The sequence below is a fragment of the Antennarius striatus genome, chromosome 15 (genome assembly GCF_040054535.1).
Source record: "Antennarius striatus isolate MH-2024 chromosome 15, ASM4005453v1, whole genome shotgun sequence".
In the NCBI taxonomy this organism is placed as follows: Eukaryota; Metazoa; Chordata; class Actinopteri; order Lophiiformes; family Antennariidae; genus Antennarius; species Antennarius striatus.
In genome coordinates, this window is record NC_090790.1 from 18,628,244 (window position 1) to 18,652,455 (window position 24,212).

At 44.3% G+C, this 24,212-nt stretch overlaps 1 protein-coding gene across 3 annotated transcripts; it reads right to left on the minus strand.

Annotated features, from left to right (window-relative positions):
* Window positions 1-17,168: 17,168 nt before the first annotated feature.
* Window positions 17,169-23,154, minus strand: mzt2b (mitotic spindle organizing protein 2B). Of its 3 annotated transcripts, XM_068334869.1 has the most exons (5): window positions 23,053-23,154; window positions 22,646-22,834; window positions 22,258-22,418; window positions 21,934-22,056; window positions 17,169-21,370 (listed from the first exon to the last, which is right to left on the minus strand). In XM_068334869.1, the coding sequence occupies exons 2-5, from the start codon at window positions 22,819-22,821 to the stop codon at window positions 21,225-21,227; spliced, it is 606 nt and encodes a 201-aa protein (XP_068190970.1). In that variant the 5' UTR covers window positions 22,822-22,834; window positions 23,053-23,154; the 3' UTR covers window positions 17,169-21,224. The 3 variants fall into 3 exon arrangements, with proteins under 3 accessions (XP_068190970.1, XP_068190972.1, XP_068190971.1); XM_068334871.1 differs by lacking the exon at window positions 21,934-22,056; XM_068334870.1 differs by lacking the exon at window positions 21,934-22,056 and having other exon boundaries at window positions 17,169-21,373.
* Window positions 23,155-24,212: the final 1,058 nt, after the last annotated feature.

The window sequence follows — 24,212 nt, forward strand, 5'->3', positions numbered from 1 at the left end:
AGCCAAGTTGGAGTCCAGGTGACGTTGTTTTGTTCGTTTGAAGGCTTGGAGATGATTGGAAACTGGAAATCATTTGACCACCAGAAGAAACCTCCATCAGACCAGCAACAGCTGATTCTGGTAGCAGGGGTCATATTTGTGGGGGGGCGGGGGGCGTCAACATTCAGCAGCTGTCCCTACTTACACCGAGAGCAGCGTTTGTTTGTCTCCTCACCTCCAAGACTCGACAGTCGCTGCTCCGCGAGCACCGGCGGACACCGAGGGCTCTATTTTCATGAACCCAGCCAGATTGCAGTCGAGTGCGTCCTGCCAAGAGCGTCCGCCGCGTGCCAAAGCCACTTCCTGCAATTTGGTGGCCAGGCTACCGCGGCGCACCTGTGGCACACTTGGGACAGGAGAAGGATCAGAGAGAATGCATTTCCATATATAATGGGCGAGAACGTCAGCCAATCACCTTCGCCGCTCCAGATGCGCCGAGGAAACTTCCCGATTTATTCTCCATCCACATCCAGGTGATGGATTTTTTTTTTTTGGAATCACGTTTTTCCGTTTTTTTGAAAAAAATTAATTTCTGATTTAATTCCTCTTTTTTTATTCTCACGTTACCAAACATAACCGATGCCGATCGACGCATATAAAACACGGCGCCTATTGATAAATCCATCAATAACGGCAGAAATGATGATAGATTACACTCCCTCTGAATAGAAGGTAATAAATCACGCCTGTTCCGATAAAAAAGGAATCAACAGCATCGTACGTTACCCACATTATTCAGCGTTAGAAAAATGGATGTTTCGGCTCTCGCGGATTTACTTAGCAATCATAAATGGCGAGGAAGATCTCAGCGAGTTAACATTCACACACATTTGACTGGGGGAAGAAAAAAAAAGAAAAAGGGAAGTGTAGATTGACAGTTTTCTCCAGATGCCCATTTAGCAGGCGGCAGCGAAGGGGGGGATCGGGTCGGCGTGAGTGATGGCTTCCTTGCCCTGTCTATTCTCGCCGGCTCGCCACTGATGGATTAAGGCTCTGGACAGGCTTTAGCCCTATTGATCTCACCTGCCATGGCTGCTCACATCAGCTGGCGTTTGGCGGAGGGTGTGTAGGGGGTAAGATGGGATGGAGCAAATATATGGAGGTGGTGGTAGTGGTGGTAGGGGGGGTTAAGGATGTTTTCACTCTCGGACGGTTTCAACTTTTTAAGTGAACTCTTGGTGCCAAATCAGAATTTTTAATCAACGTCCGCCGACCGAGAGGAGCCTCGAACGCCGAAAACGACAATCAGAAAAATTAAGCTGGGAGAAAAAAAAAGAAAAAAAAAAGTTGATGTTAATTAGTTTGCCGCTTTGTACAAGAAGTGGGTGTTAGCTATTTAGCTACTCATTAAGTGAGTCAACCTATTTCTGCAGTAAATTAAAAACAGCTTGTTTACTATTGTTTTAAACAAGCCTAGAAGGACCAGAATGAAGCTTAATGAGGCTGTTTATCAGATTCATTATCGACTGCGCCTTCATTCCAGCGAAAATCAACCTCTTATCCAAAGACACAAAAAGCACTGATGCTACGCTCCGAGTGACATGCTTCTGTTCGTACGCTATAACCCCCCCCACACCCCTCACTTTCCATGATGTAGCCAAGATGGCGATCGATAAAGGCTAGAAGCGTCTTTCCACCGTTGTGCGAACGCCATCCTGGCATGCAGCGTGTCGACACGCTAGGTAGTTTAGCGTGTAAGAGTCTGTAGCGAGGCTAGCAGCTAATATTCCCATAAGTCCGCTGGGATCGGCTACAGCAACCCCCGTGACCCCCGAAAGTGGGACAAGCAGATAAGAAGATGAATGAATGGCTAAATTCTAACATCGACCAACTAACGCTCAAGAACACTGCTAACACACTGAACACATCCATCCGTTTAGGTCAGTACATTAGAATGCTAGCATTTCCTGACATAAACTTGCGCTAATATTGCCATAAAGCTATGCTGATGCTAACACGTCGACATTTACAGACGTACTTTGACGTACACCTTTGTTCCTCACAGTTAATGCGTTCCAGGAACCACACGCGATTAATGAATTCCGCGATAGAGCGACAAACTATACATCTTATTGTTTACAGTAATTTAAACCTTTACGAACCCTCCCCACACTGATATTAAACCACTTTCTATCTGTATTACCTTTTCCCACACTCTGATAAGACTGTTTAAAGCACTTTTGTTTCTCACGCAAGGTCAAGACTCTCGGAATGTAGCGCACTTCCACCTGCCGTCAGCCAATAGAATGCGCGTACAGTATCACGTGACTGCCTACCAAAAATCTGCAATAAGGTGAAGTCGGGAGTGTTGATGCGCTAATGCACAAGGGCACACTGTATAATTATTAACACAAGTTTAATTCTGAGTCTTCACTGACCCACATCTGCAAATTAGCGTAGTAATATCTGACCAGATTTCAAGTCATTTTCAGGACAGAACAAAATTAAAATTGAGCGCCATTCGATCGGAGTTAACAGTTCCCATCGTCCGACAGGACAACTTGTTTTGTTTTTCTGGCTTCCTGGGGGTTTTTTTGGTGGTTTTTTTTTTACCACACTCAATGATAACTGACTTTAGTGAGCACATGTGAAAACACCCGGGGCCATGTTTGTCACCGCAGATTCACTATCGAGACTCATTTCCATGCGTTGGACTATCACCAGCCTCCATGCCGGCTTATCTAACTAACTGATAAATAACACAGTCTGTCACAGTGATAACAAGGTCAACTCAATAGGCTGACCGGCAGCAATGTTTTCCCTAAAGCGTCGAACGGTTGCATCTGATGCCGGCGCCGACCTCCATGCTAATGAACAAAACAGAGAGAGGGAGAGAGAGAGCAAATGAATATGAATGAAATCAGAAACACGCCTCCTTTAAATACCCCCCACCCTCCCTCATTCGCCTCCTCCACTCCTTCCCTCGCACCCTTTTTTCTCCCCCACTCCTCCCGTTACATTTTACTCTCTAACGCGTGGTGAATTTAATAAATATATGCAAATGTGTGCTGTGGAACATGACGAGTGTAAATCAGGCGAGGATGTTCTTTGAGCGCTGCCGAGATTGAGGCTGAGAGCTGACCCCGGGTTAATCATTTTTCACTTCCCTATCGCATTCAATTCTGCTGCCTGTGTGTGTGTGTGTGTGTGTGTGTGTACATATGTGTGTTCCAATGTGCATGCGTGTGCATCTATTCCTGTGCTGGTGGAGCCAATACACAATTCACAGCAAACTTTGTGCATGATTAGGATAATATTTATTTTCAAATTTATGCAAAAAATGCCATATCTTTAAACCACGTCGAATCAGAATTTCGGTATTTTGCACGTTTGCTTTAGATTTATTTCCTCAGTGGTCTGTTTGAACGTTTTAATTGAAGTGACGACGCGTCCTTTTTTAATTGCCCTTTGGGATTTTTTTTTTTTTTTTAATGCGGCGATCAAAAAGGGAGGAGTTCCAACAGCGTCACGCGCAGCTTCGCTTCCAAAGGCTAATAAAAGGGAGGGTTTGTCATTGGCGGTGAACGACGTGTCCTTGTTTCAGGTCAAGACCTCCTCCTAAATCTTGGAGTCAGGATCGGGAACGTTTGTCCGAATCGGGTTCGACGAAAATGGAGATTTAGCCTTAAATGCTATGCATGACGAATAAACTTCCAGAAAGAAGAGAGTAGAAGAAGAAGCAATAATCTCATCTGGCCGGTACACTCACACGTCCTAAAGGTCATCATCGTGAGCTCGTGAAGTCGTCACAATCGCGGGTATAAATAGTGATTCAGCTCATAATGATCACCTCCGTCCTTTTTTTCTGTTTGAATGTTGACAGACTGCTGATTTTGTCGTAAACAACACAATGCTAACGCGTTAGCTGTGTGGTAAATGCGACTGAGGCTTCCTGGGCCTATCTGACAGTCAAACCCTGTAGAACCTGCAACAAATCACTCACCACTACTATATTATGGGATGTATTTCACACAGCTGGACCCGAATCAGAGATTTAATGACTCGGACTTGTCGGCTGAACTTGGACCTGAACGCCTGTGACTTGTGACTTCATTTGCTTTGAGCTTTGACCTTGGGTTTTCGGTCCCGGTTTCATTTCCGAGCAGCCGCCTCCATCATCTGCCGCCCCGTCTGACAGCAGGGATTTTATGGTGCGTTCAAGTACACCCAAACGTGCACCGATTTGCCCTGGCACAGCATATCAAGTGCCGACAGGGAATCGGACGTGCACACAAGGTGCAAGTGCGTCTCATTGAACTGCTGTTAAAAAATGCATTAAACATTATGAGGATCGATGAATCGGACTCGCCCGTCTCAACGACTTGGAGACAACTTGTGAGACGAGACAAAGACGCTAACTTCCCTTAATTCTGAGCGGCGTCTTCCGCTGCACAGCTTCATACGATCTTTGATAACCTTTATCCTGCAAACTAATGCCGAGTCCAGCCAAACGTGCTTCTGGAAATTCCTATTTTGCATCGGAGGCAATGATGGACAGCAAAGAGCGCTAAGCCGTTTGTATTTCTCGTTTATGAAAGATTAGCGCACTAAATCAACCCGCTGCTCATTCCAGTGGACTCGCGTTGCGCGAAGCTGAAAAACGATGACAACAGCATCATTGTGGTGCTTCGAAAGCAGCGTATTACTGTCTAAATTAAAGATGTCCCCGGCTCGTGCCACAGATCATATGTGCCGCATTGTGTGGTTGTTTGAAATTAATGTTGTAAAGGCAGTGTAATAATATTACCGGCCGCTGACGTGTATGAATGACTCAGACAGGTAACCCTTCACTGAAGGCTCCGGATTTGGTTGTCCAAACACACTTTAAACACACATCACTGATTCGCTGTCGCACTGTGTGACGTCACTCATCACGATGAACACACACCGCAAATATTCATTTAAACACACCTACATCAGAGAATTCGCCCCAACTGCTTGCAGAAACCACAGGAAAGGACAGCGGTGATGCGTTCAACTACTCCCAATGGTGCTCATAAAGATTATATATATTTATCAGAGACACATGTGAAGACTTTCTACCACCATAAGAGGGTGGAGGCGGCTTTGGAGCTGGGCTCCATTACAAAAGAGTTTAGAAAAAGAAAGGTGTGCCTCAGACAGAGATTACAGTGGAGCCATGAAATCCAATGGGAAGCTTCAGAGAGGACAAAACAGCTGATATATTAGGCTGCCTCAGCGCAGTAGAAACCACAATACAGAACATCACCAATATGCATAACAACTGGTTTGTGACACTCCTGTAGTTACACAATAACTTAAAACACAACAACAACAACAAAATAATAATAACATAAATAATAATAATAATGATACAAACAAATAAATATGATGTTTTAATATAGTACAGAAAAAACATCTCTGTCTCGTCTTCAGCTGCTTCTTTCCCATAGCAGGTCACGGGGGTTGCTACGGGTTAATAATATAATATTATATGTTTTCATTCTTATTTAATTTACAGTAACATAACATTATGTGCTTTTAAGACATACTTTATTGATTCCAAACTGGGTAATTTAACTGTTGACTAGTGATTTTAAGATTGCAATATCTGTGGCAGACAGATGTTAAGCGGAGGAAAATGATGGGAACTTTTATTTTAACTTTTATTTTTCCGTGTATTTTCCGTGTATTTTTGTATAATTGAGAATGACGTAACTCCAAACTACGTAAGTCGAGGTTTACCTGTAATAATAAATCATAATAATAGTATTTACGCAAGGATAAATGTGTCTTTATAGTAGCATCCATACATTTTGGAATATACAGAACAAGCCGGAACAAACCTCCCTGTCACTAGATGTCGCACTGGAGCAATAGGTCCTGGTCTTTTCAAAGGTTTTGGAGGATTCTTGCAACAAACAAAACAAACAAACTCTTTAACGCTGCATTGACTGCTAAAGAAAGCTAATGCTAATGAATGCATGCTGTGTTGCTATCCCAGCAGGCCTATCATGGTGTTTCACCAGTGTCCTTCGCCACCTGAGCTGATAAATAAAGCACAGTCGTACCTTACTGCCGACACTTTACAACACAATCAAACCAGCCTATTTGTTTTGTGTGACCCGAGACGAGCTCTAGTGCTTCTCAAGGTAAACATCAGCAGGAAGAAAAAAACCTTTAAGAGGCTCATCTGTGTGTTTGGGGCCGCCTCCTATAGAGCGCCCTCGCCATACGTACGCTGCATTCCATCACCGCACGCTTTTCTCCGCTCCTTTCAAATGACTCCGCTGCTAATCAAACATAATTTACTCGGTATCTCGGCCCTCTTCACAGTCCTTCTCACCCTCGCTGGCGCGCCCTCACCCATCCTCACCTCTTCCCCGGTAGCCCCTCGCCCAGGGCCTGTTGCCAAGGCAACCAGCATCTCATTTCTGAAGTGTCAGTTTGCATTATTGTCTTCACGCTTTCCAGCAATACCACCCCCCCCCCACTCCAAACCCTCCTCCTCTCTGCCTTGTTGTGCATGGTGTCTCCCTTCCCTCGCATTTCTTGTACTTTATGCTTTATAACACGTGAACACGCAAAATACAAACAATAGATCACGCCGAACATCCAAGGATTCAGGAAAAATAAAAGCTCTTATGTGTCATAATTCCTTTGTTTTTGTGTTTTTTCCGAAGGTGGGGGCACATGACTAAATATTTTATTCAAAAATGCTTGCATGCTTGGATGGCTTCGAATAATTTCTCCATGAAACAAACCCTGAACTGAAGAAGTAAATACCAGAACTGACACCTTTGTTTTTGGGACTGAAATGAAAAAACCTTGATAAAGAGGCGCTAACCTTAAAAGTTTCATCAGACGTTGATATTCTGTTGTCTTCTGAAGAGTTCTTCAATATCAGTCTGATTATTCCTTTCTAAGTGACTTTCTTTATTCAATGAGGCTTTTTTTTTCCCCTCAATGCCGCTGATTGTCGGGTTCAGCGTTCTGTCGCCGTCTTGGCTTGAAGACGAGAGTATTGGTGGGGGGCGTTCACACCTGCGTTCGTCGTTGAATCCAAATCGGCGAAGAAAAACATCAAAATGAGGCCAGTCTGGCTTTTATTTCTGTAAATACTCCCTTCAGCGTATTTTTCTTATAAGTTCAGCTTTAGTTTCCAACACCATATTTTATCTTCAACACCAAGACTTTCGCCCCATAAATTCTGAAATGTTCTGGTGGCCAAAAACCCGAGTATATACTGTAGTTATAAAATTAGAGCTGTAGTTATCAGTTCCAGATAGGTGTCAGCTCACACTGACACTATTATCACCAGACACTCTTTATGGAGCGTCACGGTTCCTTTAAGCTCATTGGTTGCGTTTGTCGACTCATAAAACTTAAGGAACAAGCACTTAACAGCAGACGCCAACGCCCAAACCCAATTCTTCCATTCTGGCCTCGCCTGTTAGGGGCGGCCTTCCCCGTTTCTTTAGGGGATGGAGGGGTAAAGGTCAGCTCACATTTCCGCTGCCCCTCGTTCGGCCGCTCAAAGGGGGCGAGTCGAAAGGCGCTGAGACCAAAACAGAGCTAAAAGACACAATACATCTGTGTGTGTGTGTTTTTTTTAATCTACATGGATATTGAGCCGTCCTGAAGCGCTTACTTCAACCCAGTCTACTCCATTTATCGGAGAGGCTTCCTGAGGGCGGGTCGCGTTTCCGTCTCCAGGGCGTCAGGATAAAAGGAGTCGTCCGTCGTTAAAACTGTGAAACCACTTGAGGCGCATTTGTGCCAAATAAAAATGGTTTTGACTCGCTCATCCTGCCGACCCTCAGCTTCCCTAAACGCTCCCATGTACCCCCTGAACTCAACACAACACCCCTCCCTGACTACCACACAGTCACTCACGCCCCCCCCCACCCCCCGGCCCAATGCTCCTCGCTGCCGCCTCCAGCCTCTTTGCGTGAGCGTGCATAGGAAAGAGGTGGTGTGTTTAAACTCAAGACGTCCGGTGTTACATTTAAAATTGAAGCACTATAATATTTAAAATGATAAATGCTGATTTTGGCCACACGGGGGCAACAGAAACAAGCTGTGAAAAAGACTTTTATCACATTATTTCCCAGCTAGAACGATTGGATTGAAGGAAAAGGATGCAAAAAAAAAAAAAAAAAGTGTCATCCGTTTTCCTTTTAATTATTTGTTTGGCAAAGTTTTTTGTGCCGGATGCCCTCCCTGTTGCAACCATCTGCATTTAGTGAGGCTTGGGAGTGACCTACAGTTGGAGTTACAGCTGCAGATGGATTGAATCCGGGGCAACATACATGCAAAGCATCTGTTCCATCACTGAGCTACATCCTCGGCTAAAATCTTTCTCTGCAACTAACGGCTGGAATCGTAAATTTGTAGGTTATATAATCAATATAAGAGAGAACGAAACAGCGATGTCACATGACCTAAAAACCAAAACAACGAGCTGAAAGTCATTGAGACGGGTTGTAACTATCCTTGCAGCCCACGCTCCATCTTTGATGGGGGCTTCTACTTGAACTGGGGAGGCAGGAGCTCAGTGCATTGGGAGTCGGCTTGGGGACTGAAGTGGTGGGGGTGGGAGGGCAATTCAAGTCCAACAGGGGCAGGATCGTGAGGTTTGGCTTCTATCTGGTTGCTCAGGTGTAGGTGTGATCACACCGGTGCGTGTGGAAATACCGATTAAAGTGAAGAGCTGGACCCCCCCCAATGGGACAAATAAAGTAATTATTACTGGTGAAGGCAGTAAATATATTCATGGCAGAAAAATGACAAAAATGTAGTTATGAGTGAAAGTAATGCTGGCGCTGTGGGTAAGTATCACTGAACATAATGAACAGGCACTCCCCAGGCGGGTGCTTGAACATGGCAAGGTGCTTCCACAAAGTGAGCGCCGGTTCATAAAACAGTTATGTAGAGTGGAGTGTTCGCGAAGGTCTTAAGCGAACGTTACCTGTGATCTCATTCCCATTAGAAACCGAGAACGTTGCGAAGTGTCGACCGTCTGGAGACGATGAGACGCGAGAACGTGCACGCCGTCGAAGGGAAGAAGAAGAAGAAGAAGTTCCTCCAAAACAAGACACCGGAGAGGAAGGAGAAGACGGAATGTGTATTTGATTTGTTTAGGAGGTGTGAACGGTGAGAACAAAAGTGAGGTTAAGCGGTTCGAATTTCAGTTCCTGCACATTTCTTTTCCTCGCTCCTTCCCATGATGCTCAGCGGTCTACATCCGGTTTTTATCCCCCATCCAGACTGCGCTGCACACCGCTCGGATTCGCCTCTACTTTCGGCGTATAGAGTGAAGATTTAGTCGATCTGAGAATAATCCGCTCCTGTTTACATCCTTCTTTTTTTATCGTGCGTCGTCCACATGTGCAGGCGAATAATCTCAGGTCGTCCCGTTCGGGGGCCTGAGTCGTCCGAGGCCTCCCAGGACCAGGAAGGTTAATATTTGAAGGAAGGATGGCCCATAAATATGAGCAAAGGGACTTTTAATTAAATAAGCACTTCTTAAATATACTCCTGGGTCTGCTGCTTTTGTTTAAAGATGATTGATTGACTACTATCTCTCCAGGCAGGACCATTAGTCTCGCCATCCTCCATCCCTCCCCATCTCCTCTCTATTTCTCCAGCTCTGCCAACATCTCTCCTCTCAATTACACTCCCTCTCTCACCTCTCCTTTTCTCCACTCCTCCCTTCTAGTTTGTGTGTGTGTGTGTGTGTGTGTGTGTGTGTGTGTGTGTGTGTGTGTGTGTGAGTGTGTGTGTTCTCCACGCGTCTGCCGTCTCTCTTTTCCTCTCTCTCTCTCTCTCTCCAGAGGCTCATATTTCTCCAAACTCATGACAAGGTAATGAGGCCATGCTAAATCCTACCACGCCCCGGAGCAACATCAGAAGCCGGAGAGGCAGTTCTGGACCCGGCCCGGCCTCCGGCTGCCTTCCACGTCTGTCGTTCTAAATAAAACTTTCTCATCTGCAGAACTGCCCATCGAAGACAAAACAGATCCCAGCTCTCCAACCATCCGGCTCCCTCACTTTGCTTTCTATTTGTCTTTACCTCCATCGGCGCCGTCTTTCCCTCCCCCGTCCTCTGGAGCTGTGCTGCAGCGGCGCTCGGCCATGCTCTGCTGATTTCTAGCTGGAAGATGGGGATCAGCAGGGGAGCTCAGTCTGGCTGTGGGCAGCTGAGCCGTGGACACACACACACACACACACACACACACACACACACACACACACACACACACACACACACACACAAAGAAAGAGATAGAAACTCTCTGTGAGGCCCAGGTACGAGAGGTATGAGCGTTTTGTGTTTGTGGATGTCATGTTGTGTGTCGCACAAATAAAATCTTTATCTCATTATTTCAAATGATGCAAAACTACCAAACAACGCAATTTTTTTGTTCCTTAACAAAATGAAGCAACCTCCTGAAATTTGTCATCTTGTACTGAAAGAAGTTTTTCTGTTTAATTTTTTTTATATATATATATACAGAACGTCCCATTTTGATGAAACTACAAGCACACATTGCAGTCGACAACAAACCCACACGGATTATGAGATTGCAAATTGCATAGAAATTAATTAGAATGAAATGTTTGAAATTAACGGCATTGACGAGGAAAGCAAGCAAGAACAGCTACATCTGAGCGCCGCAGACACGAATAATGAATTCCTTAAATAACGTAGACGAGAAATTCAAAGCAACGCAGGGGAAGCGATCAATAATATGATGGTGGATATATTTTGACTGAGGTAAGATGAAATACTCTGCGGCATGAAGTTACCTCAAAATAGTTCCAAACGCAGTACCTGAGCTCTTTTAAATGTATTAATTAGGAATTAAAAACAGTCAAATCTGCAGAACAGCTGAGGAATCGCTGCGCATTCATTGGCACGTATCGATCATGTGACCTGAACAACATGTTTACCAAACACTTTAATGACACCACTGCAATCTGAAATGCAAACAGAGAGATTGACACGGATTTGTCGATGTGTGTGTGTGTGTGTGTGTGTGTGTGTGTGTGTGTGTGTGTGTGTGTGTGTGTGTGTGTGTGTGTGTGTGTGTGTGTGTGTGTGTGTGTGTGTGTGTGTGTGGGATGGAGTGACTCTCCACAGAGAGGAAGAGGAGGAGAGGTGACGATGACGGAGGCGGAGGGCAGAAAACACTCGGAGAGGAGGAGGAGGAGGAGGAGGAGGAGGAGGATGGAGATGCAGGTAAAGGAGGCCGCAGGTGAGGAGAAGAGGAGGGGAGGAATGTGTGTGAGAGGAGGAAGAGGAGGAAGAGGGGGAGGAGGAGGAGAGGGGGGGATGGAGGAGTATTAAAAATGCAGCAGTGGGGAGCAGGCCGGGGATTCACAGTAATTAGATGACAAAACGGTAGCGGGCTGGAGATGAGAGAGAGGGGTCACACACAATGCCACCGCCGCCGGGTAATTTGTAAGTGTCAATCACCAGCCTGCCAGGGGAAAAGCAAGGGGGGGGGGGGAGAAAGGAGAGGAGAGGAGAGGGGGAGTGGAGTGTGGAGGGGGGGAGGAGATGGAGGGAGCCAGCAGGCTGCAAGCGACAAGAGCGAAGGAGGTTTGGAAAAAAAATGGAAAGTCAGAGGGGACGGAGAGAAAGCTGTTAGAGAGGCGAGCAGACAAAGAGAAGAAGACGTGACATCCTGTCTTTCATACGGAGGGGAAAGTCTCTCTCTCTCTCTTTTTACTGCAGATCGTTTTCACTGCGTTGCATCAGTTCGGTTTCCCACAGGCCGACAGAAACACACGAGCAACAGAAATATCAGAAAGTAAGAATCAGGTCAGCCAAACCCGCCCCCTGCCCACCAACGCCAGTTTCTGCTCCGGAGAGGAGAATTTTTTAATCACGCTTGCATTCGTTCGGCTGTTTGCAAAATATCTCAAGAAGTGGCCAAAGGATTTTGGTGGAATTTCGTGTTAGGATGGATCCCGAGTCGGGGACGAGGCCGCAGAAGTTTGAAGTGGATCCGGGTACGGGGGTCGATTCTGGATCACTTTGAAGTTTTCGACGCACTGCCAGGCAAAATTCATGACGTATACAGCAAAAAGATGCTGTGATGAAACGTGTTCATGTTGGTTATATTTGAGATCTTTATTATTAAAATATGGATTTATAGAAGGTGGATTTGTATCCCGTATCCACAAATAGTTTGATTAAATAATGATTTTTAATCCAGATCCAGGTTGGTTGGTCCTGGAGGCGGTGCTCCAGATCTTATTCTGGGAGATGAAAATCTACACTACGGTAAGAGAGAAGGGACATGATACTACCACCAATATGTAACTGAGACAATGCAGATTAAAAAAATCAGACTATAGAGAAGTATTTTTTGTTTTTTGAACCAAATACAAGAATTAAGATTCCAGCATCAAGGAATTAGAAGGTGATATTTAACCTGAGGCAGATGCGAGTGAAGCGTCGTCATCACAGCGGGGAGAAAGCTGTTAGTTTTCTAGTTTCACATATCAGCACAGCGCACAACAACACAAACCGCCAGCATCGAGAAGAAAAACACATTTTTCACTGGAGGGGAGCGTGGAGGCTCGGGAGCAAAGACTCACCCAGGAGGTGAGAGCAGCAAACCGGAATGGTGCAACACTTCTCCAAGGCCGAGCCGTCCTGCACGCCTCCAGCACGTCTGGTGGAAATTAGTTCACATGTTTTTGTGCAAAAAGGAAAATATTGATTCCCAATCGACATCTGCAAATGTGGAAAAAAATAAAAGAGGAGATAAAGACATGAGAAATCAACTCTGACTCGAATAGGATAATAATCTTTCCAATTTCAAATTGAGACAGAATAAAAAAAAATAGTTGATAGTATTTCCTGTTTACACCCCAAAACCAAATCATCCCAGAAATTATCAGTTTTTGCAAAATAAAGCAAATGTTGAAATTATCAAATGCTTAAGGAATCAATATGTTTTATTCTGATCACACAGGGACTCATTTTTAGGCTGAAAGCAACTCCAACGGGGAAAAAAAGTGGCTAAAAACAATTATTTGTTTATTTTTCCACATTTGATGGTTTTCTTTCCTTTTATCAGCTCTTCATGCAGAAATCATTACTTTCACCTCCTTTGTCTTGAAGCGCAAATATCAATTGTTGAAGTGAGGAGCTGAGATGATGACGTCAGACTTCCTGCCAAAAGTTATCAAACAGACAAAACAAGTTTACAAACACAGTCAGTGTTGTTTATAAACATAAAACGTGCAAACCCCCCCCTCAAATTCAATAACATATTTAAAAACAACATCCAACCACCCAACAGCAGGTGGCGCTGTGACTCAATTCAAAAGCATCCGTGAACTTTAAGTTATTTATAAAATATATTTGTTCATCTGTTGGTGAAATATTTTTGCATGATTCTGCTTCTTCTCATTTTCAGCAGGAACTTCCCTTAAATAGTTGCCACCAACAATTATTTCCATTATCAAATAATCTGCTCAATTAATCGGTAAAATATAAAATGAAGGGACTCATTTAACAAAAATTATCATTATTAAACATAAGGAGCAGGAAAGGGCTTAATATCTCCTCCAAAAAAAATGCAAAAACAGCTGCAATCCAAATTTCTTTCCAATCGATTTATCGATTAATTGTTACAGCTCGCTCTGCAGCCGCCATTAATAATCTATCAGGTCTGAAATTAATTGCAAACTTCTAAATTCAGGTGTGGACATATTGGAAGCTCAGCGAGGCACAAACGCAGCCGCATTGAAAACGGTATTAACCTTCCCGGGATCAGCAGTGTATGTAAATATTCATGGTGTTGTCGGTAATTGTGCGGCTGACTGACAGACAGGTGAATGCGCGCATCACGGAGAGGAGGCCGCTTTTATTCCTTTCACACCGGCTACAATGGGACTTGGCTTCCCTCCAGGCGCACACACACAAAGGCCGAGCGGCGCAGTGCGTGTGCGCGCACTTTGCAGCACAACCCGCACGGGTGCGCGGACAAACCGACACACGTGGTCCCCCCCCCACCCCCCATAACAAAAAAAAAATGTACATAATCTGTCTTTACATATGCAAAACGCCTGTGTCGGCTTTGTGTCGGACTTAGAGGCAGTGACATGACATGACATAACATAGGACACCTGACATATAGAAGATTCCTCCGGGAAGGGCGTGTGCGTGCGTGCGTGTGTGTGCATGTGTGTGTATGTGTATGATGTCCACTGGCTTCTTTATCTGCAGGCAGTCACACACACACTCAACACACACTCACCTATTTGAAAACCATGGACTGCTGCCACCTGTGGATGACGTCATCCGGTGGGAGGAGCCCTATTTGTTAACCAGGTAATTGTTAACCAGGTCAAACCAGGTCATTTCCTCCCCCCAATATAACTTTTTGACATTTTTTTTCTAATATCTTGAATGCGTTAAAAAAAAGAAGAAGTTGAATTCTAGTTTTAAAAAAAAAAACCAACAAAGAAGAAAACGTTCAAAAGAAAAGGAATACCTGAAAAGAAAAAAAAAAGTAACATCGGATTTGTCGTGGAAACATCACACCAATCAACTCCACAGGTTTAAAAGTTCCCAAACTTTATAGTCAACATGTATTAATTAAATACGCACAATAAGAGGCAATTATAGTTTGTACAGTGAACATAATATTCATGAAATAAAAGTGAGACAAAGATAGAACAGTAACCTCTGTCTCTGCTGTAATTGAAAGGCAATTGCTGCGGTGTGGCATCACAGTTACACAAAACGCCTTTGGAAGAGTCTTAATTAGGAAATAATTGAACTCATCTTTTCTTTTCCTGTTTTATTCTTTATTCAACAATCAGTCAGCTCATAAGCCGACGCTTCTTTTGACTGCTGTCACACGCTTCCCTCCACTAAAACCGAACCGGTAGGTCAGGGTCGCCGCTTTTACCGCCAGCACCTGAAAAAAAATTCAAGAACGAACGAGACGCGGTGTACAGGAAAGTTTAATTTAATAGTTTATTTATAAATGGACTAACATGCAGCGCGTAGGTTGGTGTCAAGGAATGTTTAAATGGAGGAGAAAAAGGTGGGGAAGAAGACAAAAAAATTCTAGAATAAAATTTATTTCCTCCTTATTTTGAACACCAGGTGAAATTTAAAGGAATAATCCACTTAAAAATGAACTTTCTGACGATGCACTCCCCACAGGAAGGTCAGGTGAAGATTTTTAGGTCGACCAAACTGATCCTGGACGACTGAATACAAACTAAAAAAAAAAGAGTCCTGCGTCTATGAGACTGATTTCAAACAATGCTGCTGAAACTCCTTCTGCTCCTTCGCTCCAGACGTCGCAGAAAAGAGTGAGGAAAATTCCCTCCAATCAGGTTTCCACAGTTCTCTGAAGAGTCGGACTCAAATCTGTGTCTCACTTTCAGTTTGGAACAGCACAAAAAAGACGATTGGCCCCGTCGACTCGTTTCAGCGCGACCTTCCCGCCGTCCGACTGACCTCCATTGAGTCTCGGGCGATTCGCGCCAGACGCAGCTTCCAGGCGGCTGACTCACCTTTGAGCGAACGAGTGTCGATGTGTCAGAAGCACGGAACGCGGCCCTGTGCTGTTATAAAGCGGATAAAAACATAACGCTGAAGAGGCCACTCCAACAACATTGATCATTTCTCATCGATAGACGCTCAGCTTTTGATTACAGCCAATCGGATTGCTGGGTAGATTCCAGTTGGATGGAGACCACTTGGTGATTCAATCCCGTGAAAAGACCCAAACCAACACGGCGCCGGTCTTCCTCTCACCGCCGTCTGACTTCCTTTCAGCCTTCAGAGGCTTCATTCATCCTGAAGATGTGATTAATTCAAAAAGGTCATTAAATGTAAGAACCACAAAAGAGCACAGACCTCCGCCGAGGCAGCTCCGGTTTTCCATTATATCTGCATGTAAAGGCAGCCACCCCATAATAGTTTGACCCACATCATGTGACTCCACGACCGTGAAACCCACCCCTAGAATATGGATCGCATCAGTGGGGTATTCCACAGGGAGGAGGGGGTGTTTCTGGTGCACATCGTAGCAAACCTGCTAACGTATGACATCATTTGTAGTCATGATGTCATACCGATCACCTGATTGGCTGATCAGCTTTCTGTGACCCCAGCTCTCGTCAAATGGCAGCAAGGATAGGCTCCATCAGTCGTTGGAAGTTTCCAGCAACCGCCTTGCAACTCTCTGGGGTCAGAGGTCACGTGGAAGGAACCCTAACTCGGCATTCTGACGGATTTTTCATAGAATTGGATGTAAATGGGCGGAGCCCAAAACATTTCTTCCGTTTGTTAGACGCCTTTAGTTGGATTTTTGTTTTGGGTTTGATCTCAGGAAGACGCCACCATGATTGGATTGAGCCCGTCTCCGGTGCGGGTCTGGTGGGACGGCGGCGCGTGGGATTGAGTTAAAATAAACTACAGAGTGTGTGTTCATGGTAATGAAGGAAAATGTCACCCGGTGCAGTAGTGTGGCTCGCTGATGTGTTTTTAATGGAGCTCCGGCGCCGAGGAGGAAGATCAATCGGGCTGAGAGGCGCGCACACAATAGTTGTTAGCGCCACAGTCGCTAATGGTTTGGCGTTTCCAGTGACAATAAGGAAAATATTATCACTTAAAAGGATTTAAAGCTGTAGTTAGAAGAGTTAAGAGTCATGCAATTATCTGATAGAATCTTGAATATATTATAAATACAGGTAAGTAAGCCGGCAAATCTTTTTTTAGGAATTTATATCTAACATTTAAGGAGATTTTTATTTTGCTTTGGGATTTCAGCAGAATCACATCCATCCTTCTATCCTAGATCTTGGAAATTCCGTCCTCTAATTTACTCTGTCTTATTTCCGGAAATTCTGGAGTTTTATAAAGAGTCACTCCCCTGAAAATGAAATCAGTTGTTCTACATGTTAAAATAAACCCACAACTCTTCTTGCCGTAACAAAATAATCTCACCCAGACTTTGAACTGCGCAGTCATTTTATCTATTTGTCGGCACTTCATGCTTCAGTTTCAGGTAATTTGTAAATCCCTGATAATTTTCTGGAGTGACTTACGTACTTCAAATGAAATAATTTCAGTTAATTACAAGGGGACAAAGAGGACAAGCTGTTTCTTCACGTAACGACAAGTAGGATTCTTTATTCGGAGTCTATTTAAGGTTGATTTCACATTAATTTCCTTGAAAAGGTCTGCATGGTTTAACTAAAAAGCACACAAGAAAACAAACACCTCACCGAATAAATAAAATATCACCTGGAATCTTTGCAGAGCAGAAAATTTAGTTCTATAAATAGTTTGTGCATAATTAAGGAATTTATACAGCAATCAAAAAGTAAAAACAACATTCCTGGATTTGTTCATTTATCCCGATCCCTAAATATTTTTAGGTCCTTCCTCCATCTGTCTGCGATGCCTGCAATCCAAATACAGTTTGTAAATGAATTTATACCTCATCAGTTTTAACCAGTAGCTACACTAGTTAGCTTTGTATGCTAACTAGCTAAGGCTCTTAATCCAGAATCAATGGTTCCATTTCGGCCCATTCCTGCACACATGGATCCACAAAACCGGTTGAAAACGCTGCAGCGTACGGATCGGGGCGTGGTTGGTGGTGGAGCGTTTCAAGGCGCCTCCACCGAGGTGGATCCACTATGACATTTTCCCAGGAGACATCCTGTTTCCTGCTGTTCTGTTTAGTGGTTAATGTGTAATTATGTAAAATAGTCTAAAAAAAACCCCTCACCAATCTTACAATGTTCAAAATCGTAAAAAGAACAAAATTGGTCTCATTATCAGGAGCCACTCCAGACCTGAATGAGTTCATCATTGGTAAAAAAAAAAACAAATTATGTGTTAAATTTAATCGAAAACCACTCAGTTATTTAAAGCATAAAAACACAAATGCAGGAAAAGTTTGTGAGCGTTACTAAAAGACGAACTAGTGCTGGTGAAAACAGCGCCCCCTGTGGTGGAGGAGGTGAAAAATTAACTTCTCCATGAGGGCTGCAAACACCAAAGAGGGGATAAAGCCGTCTTTAAATATCGCTTCACGGACCCTTTAAGAGCGTTGGCTTCCATCACCGCTTCGGAAGGAAGTAAAGTGACACGTGTGGCGTTGAAGATGCTGATGCAGCTCCGAGAGGAGGAATGATGGAGGAGGAGGAGCAGTAGCCCTGCAAGTGCTCAGCTGCTGGTTGAAAGACTATAGCGTGTAGCGGGGAGAGTATGGAGCGAGAATGGAGATAGAGGAAGAGAATGGAGGGAGGATGAGGAGGAGATGGTGCAGAGAGAGAGAGAGAGAAGGGAGGAGGAGGAAAAGGGGGGGGGCAACAAGATGGAGAGAGACTGCCTGCATATACTGTCAAGGCAGTTAATATAAGGTGTGGAGATAAGGCCCCACAGACAAACATTGACCAAATCAGGCATTTCAGCAGCGCAGCTCGAGCTGTCAGTCAGCCTGAGAGACAGACCAACAATCAGCACTCCACCTCTGATAAGGGCTCTACTGGGCGCGTGCAGGAAATAGCCAATCTGCAGCCAGCCTGGCAAAAGGAGGGCGATGGCGGGGAGTGGAGGAGGTGCGATGATGGAAAGTGAAGAGGTTAGAGGAGGGAGGGAGGGAGGGAGGGAATGCAGGAAGACAACAAGCGAGGGGCCTCTAAATTTAGAGAGAGATGTGGAGTTCACAGGAGAGGATGATACCCGAGAGGAAGAGGAGGGATGACACTCCACCGCACCCCCAGCCACACGCTCGCGAAGAGAAAAGAAATTCAGGAGGGAATAAGTGATGGGGGTAAAGAAAATGGAAAGAATGGTGTGATATCAGCTCCAAAAATAGTGTCTCTGTGCTTTTTTTTTTTTGCCACCTGGGAAACAGCTTGAACAGAGAACGTGTGAGAACCAGGTTCAGACCTTACATTAATGATTTGCCAACAGCTTTGACTAGCTCATTATTCAACGGGCTGCTCGCCTCATGCACAATAGCATCATTTCATCGTCTCTATTGATAAATGGTGCATATAGTGTGTACATGCGCAAACTCTCACGCCGGAGTGAAGGATAACACTCTCTATTTAATGGAGGAGTCTGCAGCGGCTATGAAATTCCCTCATAACAAAATAAACACATCCAAACACGCCGGAGTGGATGCCTGTGGAAAACCTGGTGGCATCTCGGATCCACACTGACCCCTATAGGTCACGTGTGGGAGTGCAGGAGCAGCAGCAGCACCTGCAGCCAGTTGGAGGGAATTAATTCCCGGCCGTTTACCTTTGTCAAACACGTTTAGGTGACGGGAGAGACAACCAACAGCTGGCGAGTGTTTATTTTTGGAATCGGAATCAGCCTCCTTCATCGTTAGAAAGCCATCGCCATGGTGACCGGAGACGACAGAAGGAATCATGTACAAGTTCAAAGCCGGTTTTTGAACATCAGAAACAGAAAACCGGCCAGGGTGAAGGGTGCGGATGGAGAACAAGGAGGGACGCGGGTGTGTGGGAAAGGGTTAAGTTTCCTCCCTGGTTGCGAGCTGCTTTCTCTTGCTCTGTCAAGCCCCATTAAACCTGCTACACCACAGCAATAAGGTGCCATCAATTACAGGCACGCCGCCATCAATGCAGAGCACAGAGCAGAGGCAGGATCACATAAACAGGACAAACGGCCACATAAAAGCGCCTGCAGTCCACATAAAGCCCCCGCGGCTCACGCCTCTCTTCCCGCCGCTTGTGGACGTTTGCATCCGAGGCGGCGTCGGTGTTTGGTTGTGAATGGGACGGGAGCTTTGTTTCAAATACACACACACAGCGTGCATTTCTGATTCACTTTCATTCACCAGGGAGAGAAAGAGAGTTCAAACGAACGCCGCTACTGCCCTCGTGTGACGGCGACGGATCAGCTCCAGCCTCCGCCCAATCCTAAGACGGGAAAAAGAGAAAAGAATCAATGCAGTCAGAGCGGTTTGAGTCAGATCGATGCTGCGTTTCATCTGGAGCGGCCTGCATTCCTGGAGGTTCTGGTTGTTTTATCAAGCGTTCAACAAGGGAAAGACAGGATGGCTGGCGTCCTCCTGCAGACAAAGACACGGCGGACCACCGCTATAAGATCCCCGCAGAAGAGAAAGAGGACAGCCTCTCTCTGCCTTTTGTTGCCATGGCTTCTTTATTGTGAGTCACACTAAGTGTGCAACTCCTCTGAGAGTCTCTGTTGGAGTCACACAATGGATGGAAATCAAACACACCAATCCTAAAGTGGAGGAGTGACACAACAGTCATAGATCTCATTGTGAGTTGGAATGACTGGAGTTTGCAGACACGAGTGTGTTCATGCACCGCTGATGTCACGCTGATGACGTCATATTGCAGCGCTCCGGGTCGAGAGTCGTGAGCCAATCATCAGAGCTTCAGCGGTTGCCGATCGAGATTTAAACTTCCCGCTCTGAATAGGTTTGATTTGTGTGAGAAGAGATAAGATGTTCAAAAAAACATTTTCAGTACAAAAAAAATATGTCAGATTCGATACACGTCTTGTTTATTCAAGATAATAATCATATAAAAAGTGACACCCTGAAAACATTTTTGTTTTTCAGTTGAAAATTTATAAAAAAAATTTCTGCCATCGTTCTCGGAAACGACACGGACACAAAAAGCGACTGACAGGACAAAGAAGAGCAGCTCTGGTCATACAGTATACCATGTTAGAACCTCAAAAGATTCATCCATCCAAATTCTAAAAACAAAACACCAGAACAAACAAACCCGAACATTTATCCACTCAATGGTTTGGAGATATTTGTCACATCTAGAAGATTTTAACTGGAGTCGCGGCGCTCAAAGTCATGTCTGTGGATTATCCAGGTTGTGTTTGATCGCTGCGTTAAAATTCATTTTTATTTCCACAATAAACACATGATACAGAGTTTTTTAGGGTCGTGTGTTTTCTGATGATCTTTGTTTCTTTTTCTCAAACTGCTTCACCTTCATAGAAATCGATGCTGCTTGCAGCGGAGCTGTGAATTTTTCACGGTTTCCCGTAGTATTTAAATAACCCAGCAACAGCTGACGACGATCACAAGGATTCAAACATCACAAGGTGTTAACGGCCAATTCTACATCCTTTGAAATAGAGATAATTTCACATTTAAAACAAACATGTAACAAATGTACAGAAGGCCTCACGTCGATGGGTTTCACGTGGAGTTTATCTGCGAGGAGGAGCTGCTGCTTCCGGAGCTCTTGGTCTTCTGCCCCCTGGTGGCGCTGGACTGTCGCTGCACCCGCTGGCTGGAGGCCTCCCTGCTCTTCTCGCCGTGGGTCACCCCGGCTTTACTCCTCACTGCTGACACAAAAAAACATGGGAGTTTAGAGGAGCAGGGGGACGATGGGTTGTTCCGAACAAGGCGACAAACTGACAAAATGAGAAAGACAATGAGGAAAAAGATGCAAACGAAGGGCCGCATTTCATTTCCTGGAGTTAGAATTCAGAGCAACACACAACAACACTGCACACGACCAGAGCGAGGATTACACTGTGAGTAGCTCTCAGTTAACTTCACAACAGCGTGACATGAGCACACTTTTTCCATGGCTTATTTATTTCTGACAGGAATGAAAATTAATCCCACTTTTTCAACAAAATAAGCCCTTTAACCACTAAAAAGGTCCAGATTTATACGTCGAGTTCTGTTGGTTCAGGCTCACACGATGCCTCAGGATGACTTTAGAAACTTTCAAGCCTCTCTAAACACCCGAGCAAACGTTCTACCTCTCTGCTCCACACATACATGCATGAAACATTTCCACTCTGCAGGATCATGACCGGAGGAAAGCGTAGCATGAAGTCTGAGGCAAGCAAGCAGACAGATGGAGACATGGGACAAAAGTGCAGCAAGAGGGGACCTTGAGCGTCTTGGGGGCCGTAGACCACAATCTTAGTGTTGACCCTTGTGGCTCTGGGGCCAGACGCTGAAAGGGGAGCAGCAGGAGGCTTAGGGCTCTTCCCAGAGGCCAAAGACTCGTCCTCTACGCAGAATAAAACGGAATCCAGTGGGGGACAGAACAGATATCAGAAAGGAAAGATGATGTTACATGTGCAAAGTGAAGACTAGAGCTGCTCGATACTGGAAGGAGGTGATATGTAGACGTTTCTTTTTTTGTGTGTGTGAATATTTAATTCCATGTTTGTGTTCCTTGATCGCGATTGTTCCCCATGCAGACGCTCACCTCTGGGCTCTGTAGGTGCTGAGGTGATGCTAGTCGTGTGGGACGCGGTCGATGACTCCACGCCGCCGCCCTCGGCCACCCTCTGGCCCGCACACATCGCCTTCAGAGTCTGGAAGACGGCCTGCGGCGCCACATTCATCTTCAACAGATCCACGATGATCCTGGGAGAAGAATGGAACAGAAATACATATCATCCATCTGCTGCATATGTGAGACGTGCAGATACAAAGGCAAGGTTGGGATGGCTGGGGCAAAGTGACCCACAGGGTGACGTCACAAGGCGGGCGTGATGATACTTTTTAGGGTGTTGACTAGTGATATATTCCAGTTAGTTCATCGAGTCGTTCAGCAGATGTTCTCGCTCCGTTCTGCGGGTTGGGGTTCTTACTTGAACACCTCCTGGTCCACGGTGACCCCCGCAGCCTGCGTCAGCTCGAACAGCTCCGCTTCCTCCGCGCTGAGGACCTTCTTCTTCTTTATAGCATACTTCTGCACGTTACCGGTGACCACCAGGGAGGGGGAGTTGGGGGCGGAGGGCACCGTTTGTTGCGCTGGTTGAGACATTAGTGATGAATCCCTGGAAAAAAAAGAGATGAGAGTAAATACACAGAAACAACCCCACCAATGGGTTAGCATGCACCCTGCGAGGTTAGCTAGCATGAGCCGCTAACAGCGACAGCATGGCGTTTGGACTTTATCTGGAAATATTAAAAATAAATAAATAAATAATTATTGTAAATATTAACAAATAATAATCAACAAGACAAAGAAAAATTGCATTCTGATTTAATATACCTGTCGTTAAGTTGACTTTAGCGAGCAATGACGGCAAACCGTTTATTTGGACAGGAGAGTCGCGTCAGTAATACGTCATCAGTGAAAGACAAGGCTTGTTTGATGGGACTTGAAGTTCAGTTTATTCGTTTTTCTCGCGTACGTTTAGAAAACACGGTCATGTATTAAAGATTAATATATAAACTGTATATTTTAATGGTTTATTTCAAGTTGTGTTTGAATTATTTGAATTATATGAGTAGAAAAAAATACATTCTTGTCCAAACAATATTCTAAACTACAAATGAATGAAAAATGTATCAAAGAGAACAAAATTGAAATAATTAAGAACTAAAAGTCATCCACCGGGAATCATTATTAAACTGAGTAAAATAGTAAAATGAATAAAGCTACACTCATCCTTTAAATTTGTATGTGAATTGAAGGAAAATATAATGTATATAAACAAGCTGTATTTTATGACTATATTTTAATTTGTAATAGAATCAGACTTAAATGGTGGAATGGTTTAAATCAGTAACATATATTTATCCTATTTAGTGCTGTTAGCAATATATTTTTTCATATTTGTAGATTTTATGAGTAGATGCTTTGCATATTTATCAAATTATTTGTCTTTTTGCCATTTATTCAAATCATCGGCTTTGTGCATGCATTTCAAAGTAAAATGTAAACGTAGAATCATGGTCGTTTCGCTATTTGCGTCTGTTTGACGCAAATAGAAGTTGCTCTGCTGTTGGTCCTCATCATGATTTCCTTTCCCGATGAGTCAAGATGAGTTTCAGTCATTTATTGTAGTTTGTTGTATTTTTGATCTGTGATCACTTTAACAAGAAAACCTTCTGTCTTTCTCATGTTCTTTATCAGGAAAAGAAATGGAAGTGGAAGCTTTTTGGATAAAACAATCATTTATTTCAATGTTTTAAGATGAATAATTAATATAATTGCATTATTATATTATAAAGACAACATCAATATTTTTACAGATGTTCATTATAAGCCTGATAAGTATGTAACTGTTTTTATTCAGAACATGGTTTTCTATGAGGGTTGCCCATCTAAACCAAGTATTGTCTGTGGAAAAGATGGAAGAAACTACTTGAATGAATGCTCGTTGAGGTAGTTAAAATCATTAATACTTTCCCACAAATACTTGATGT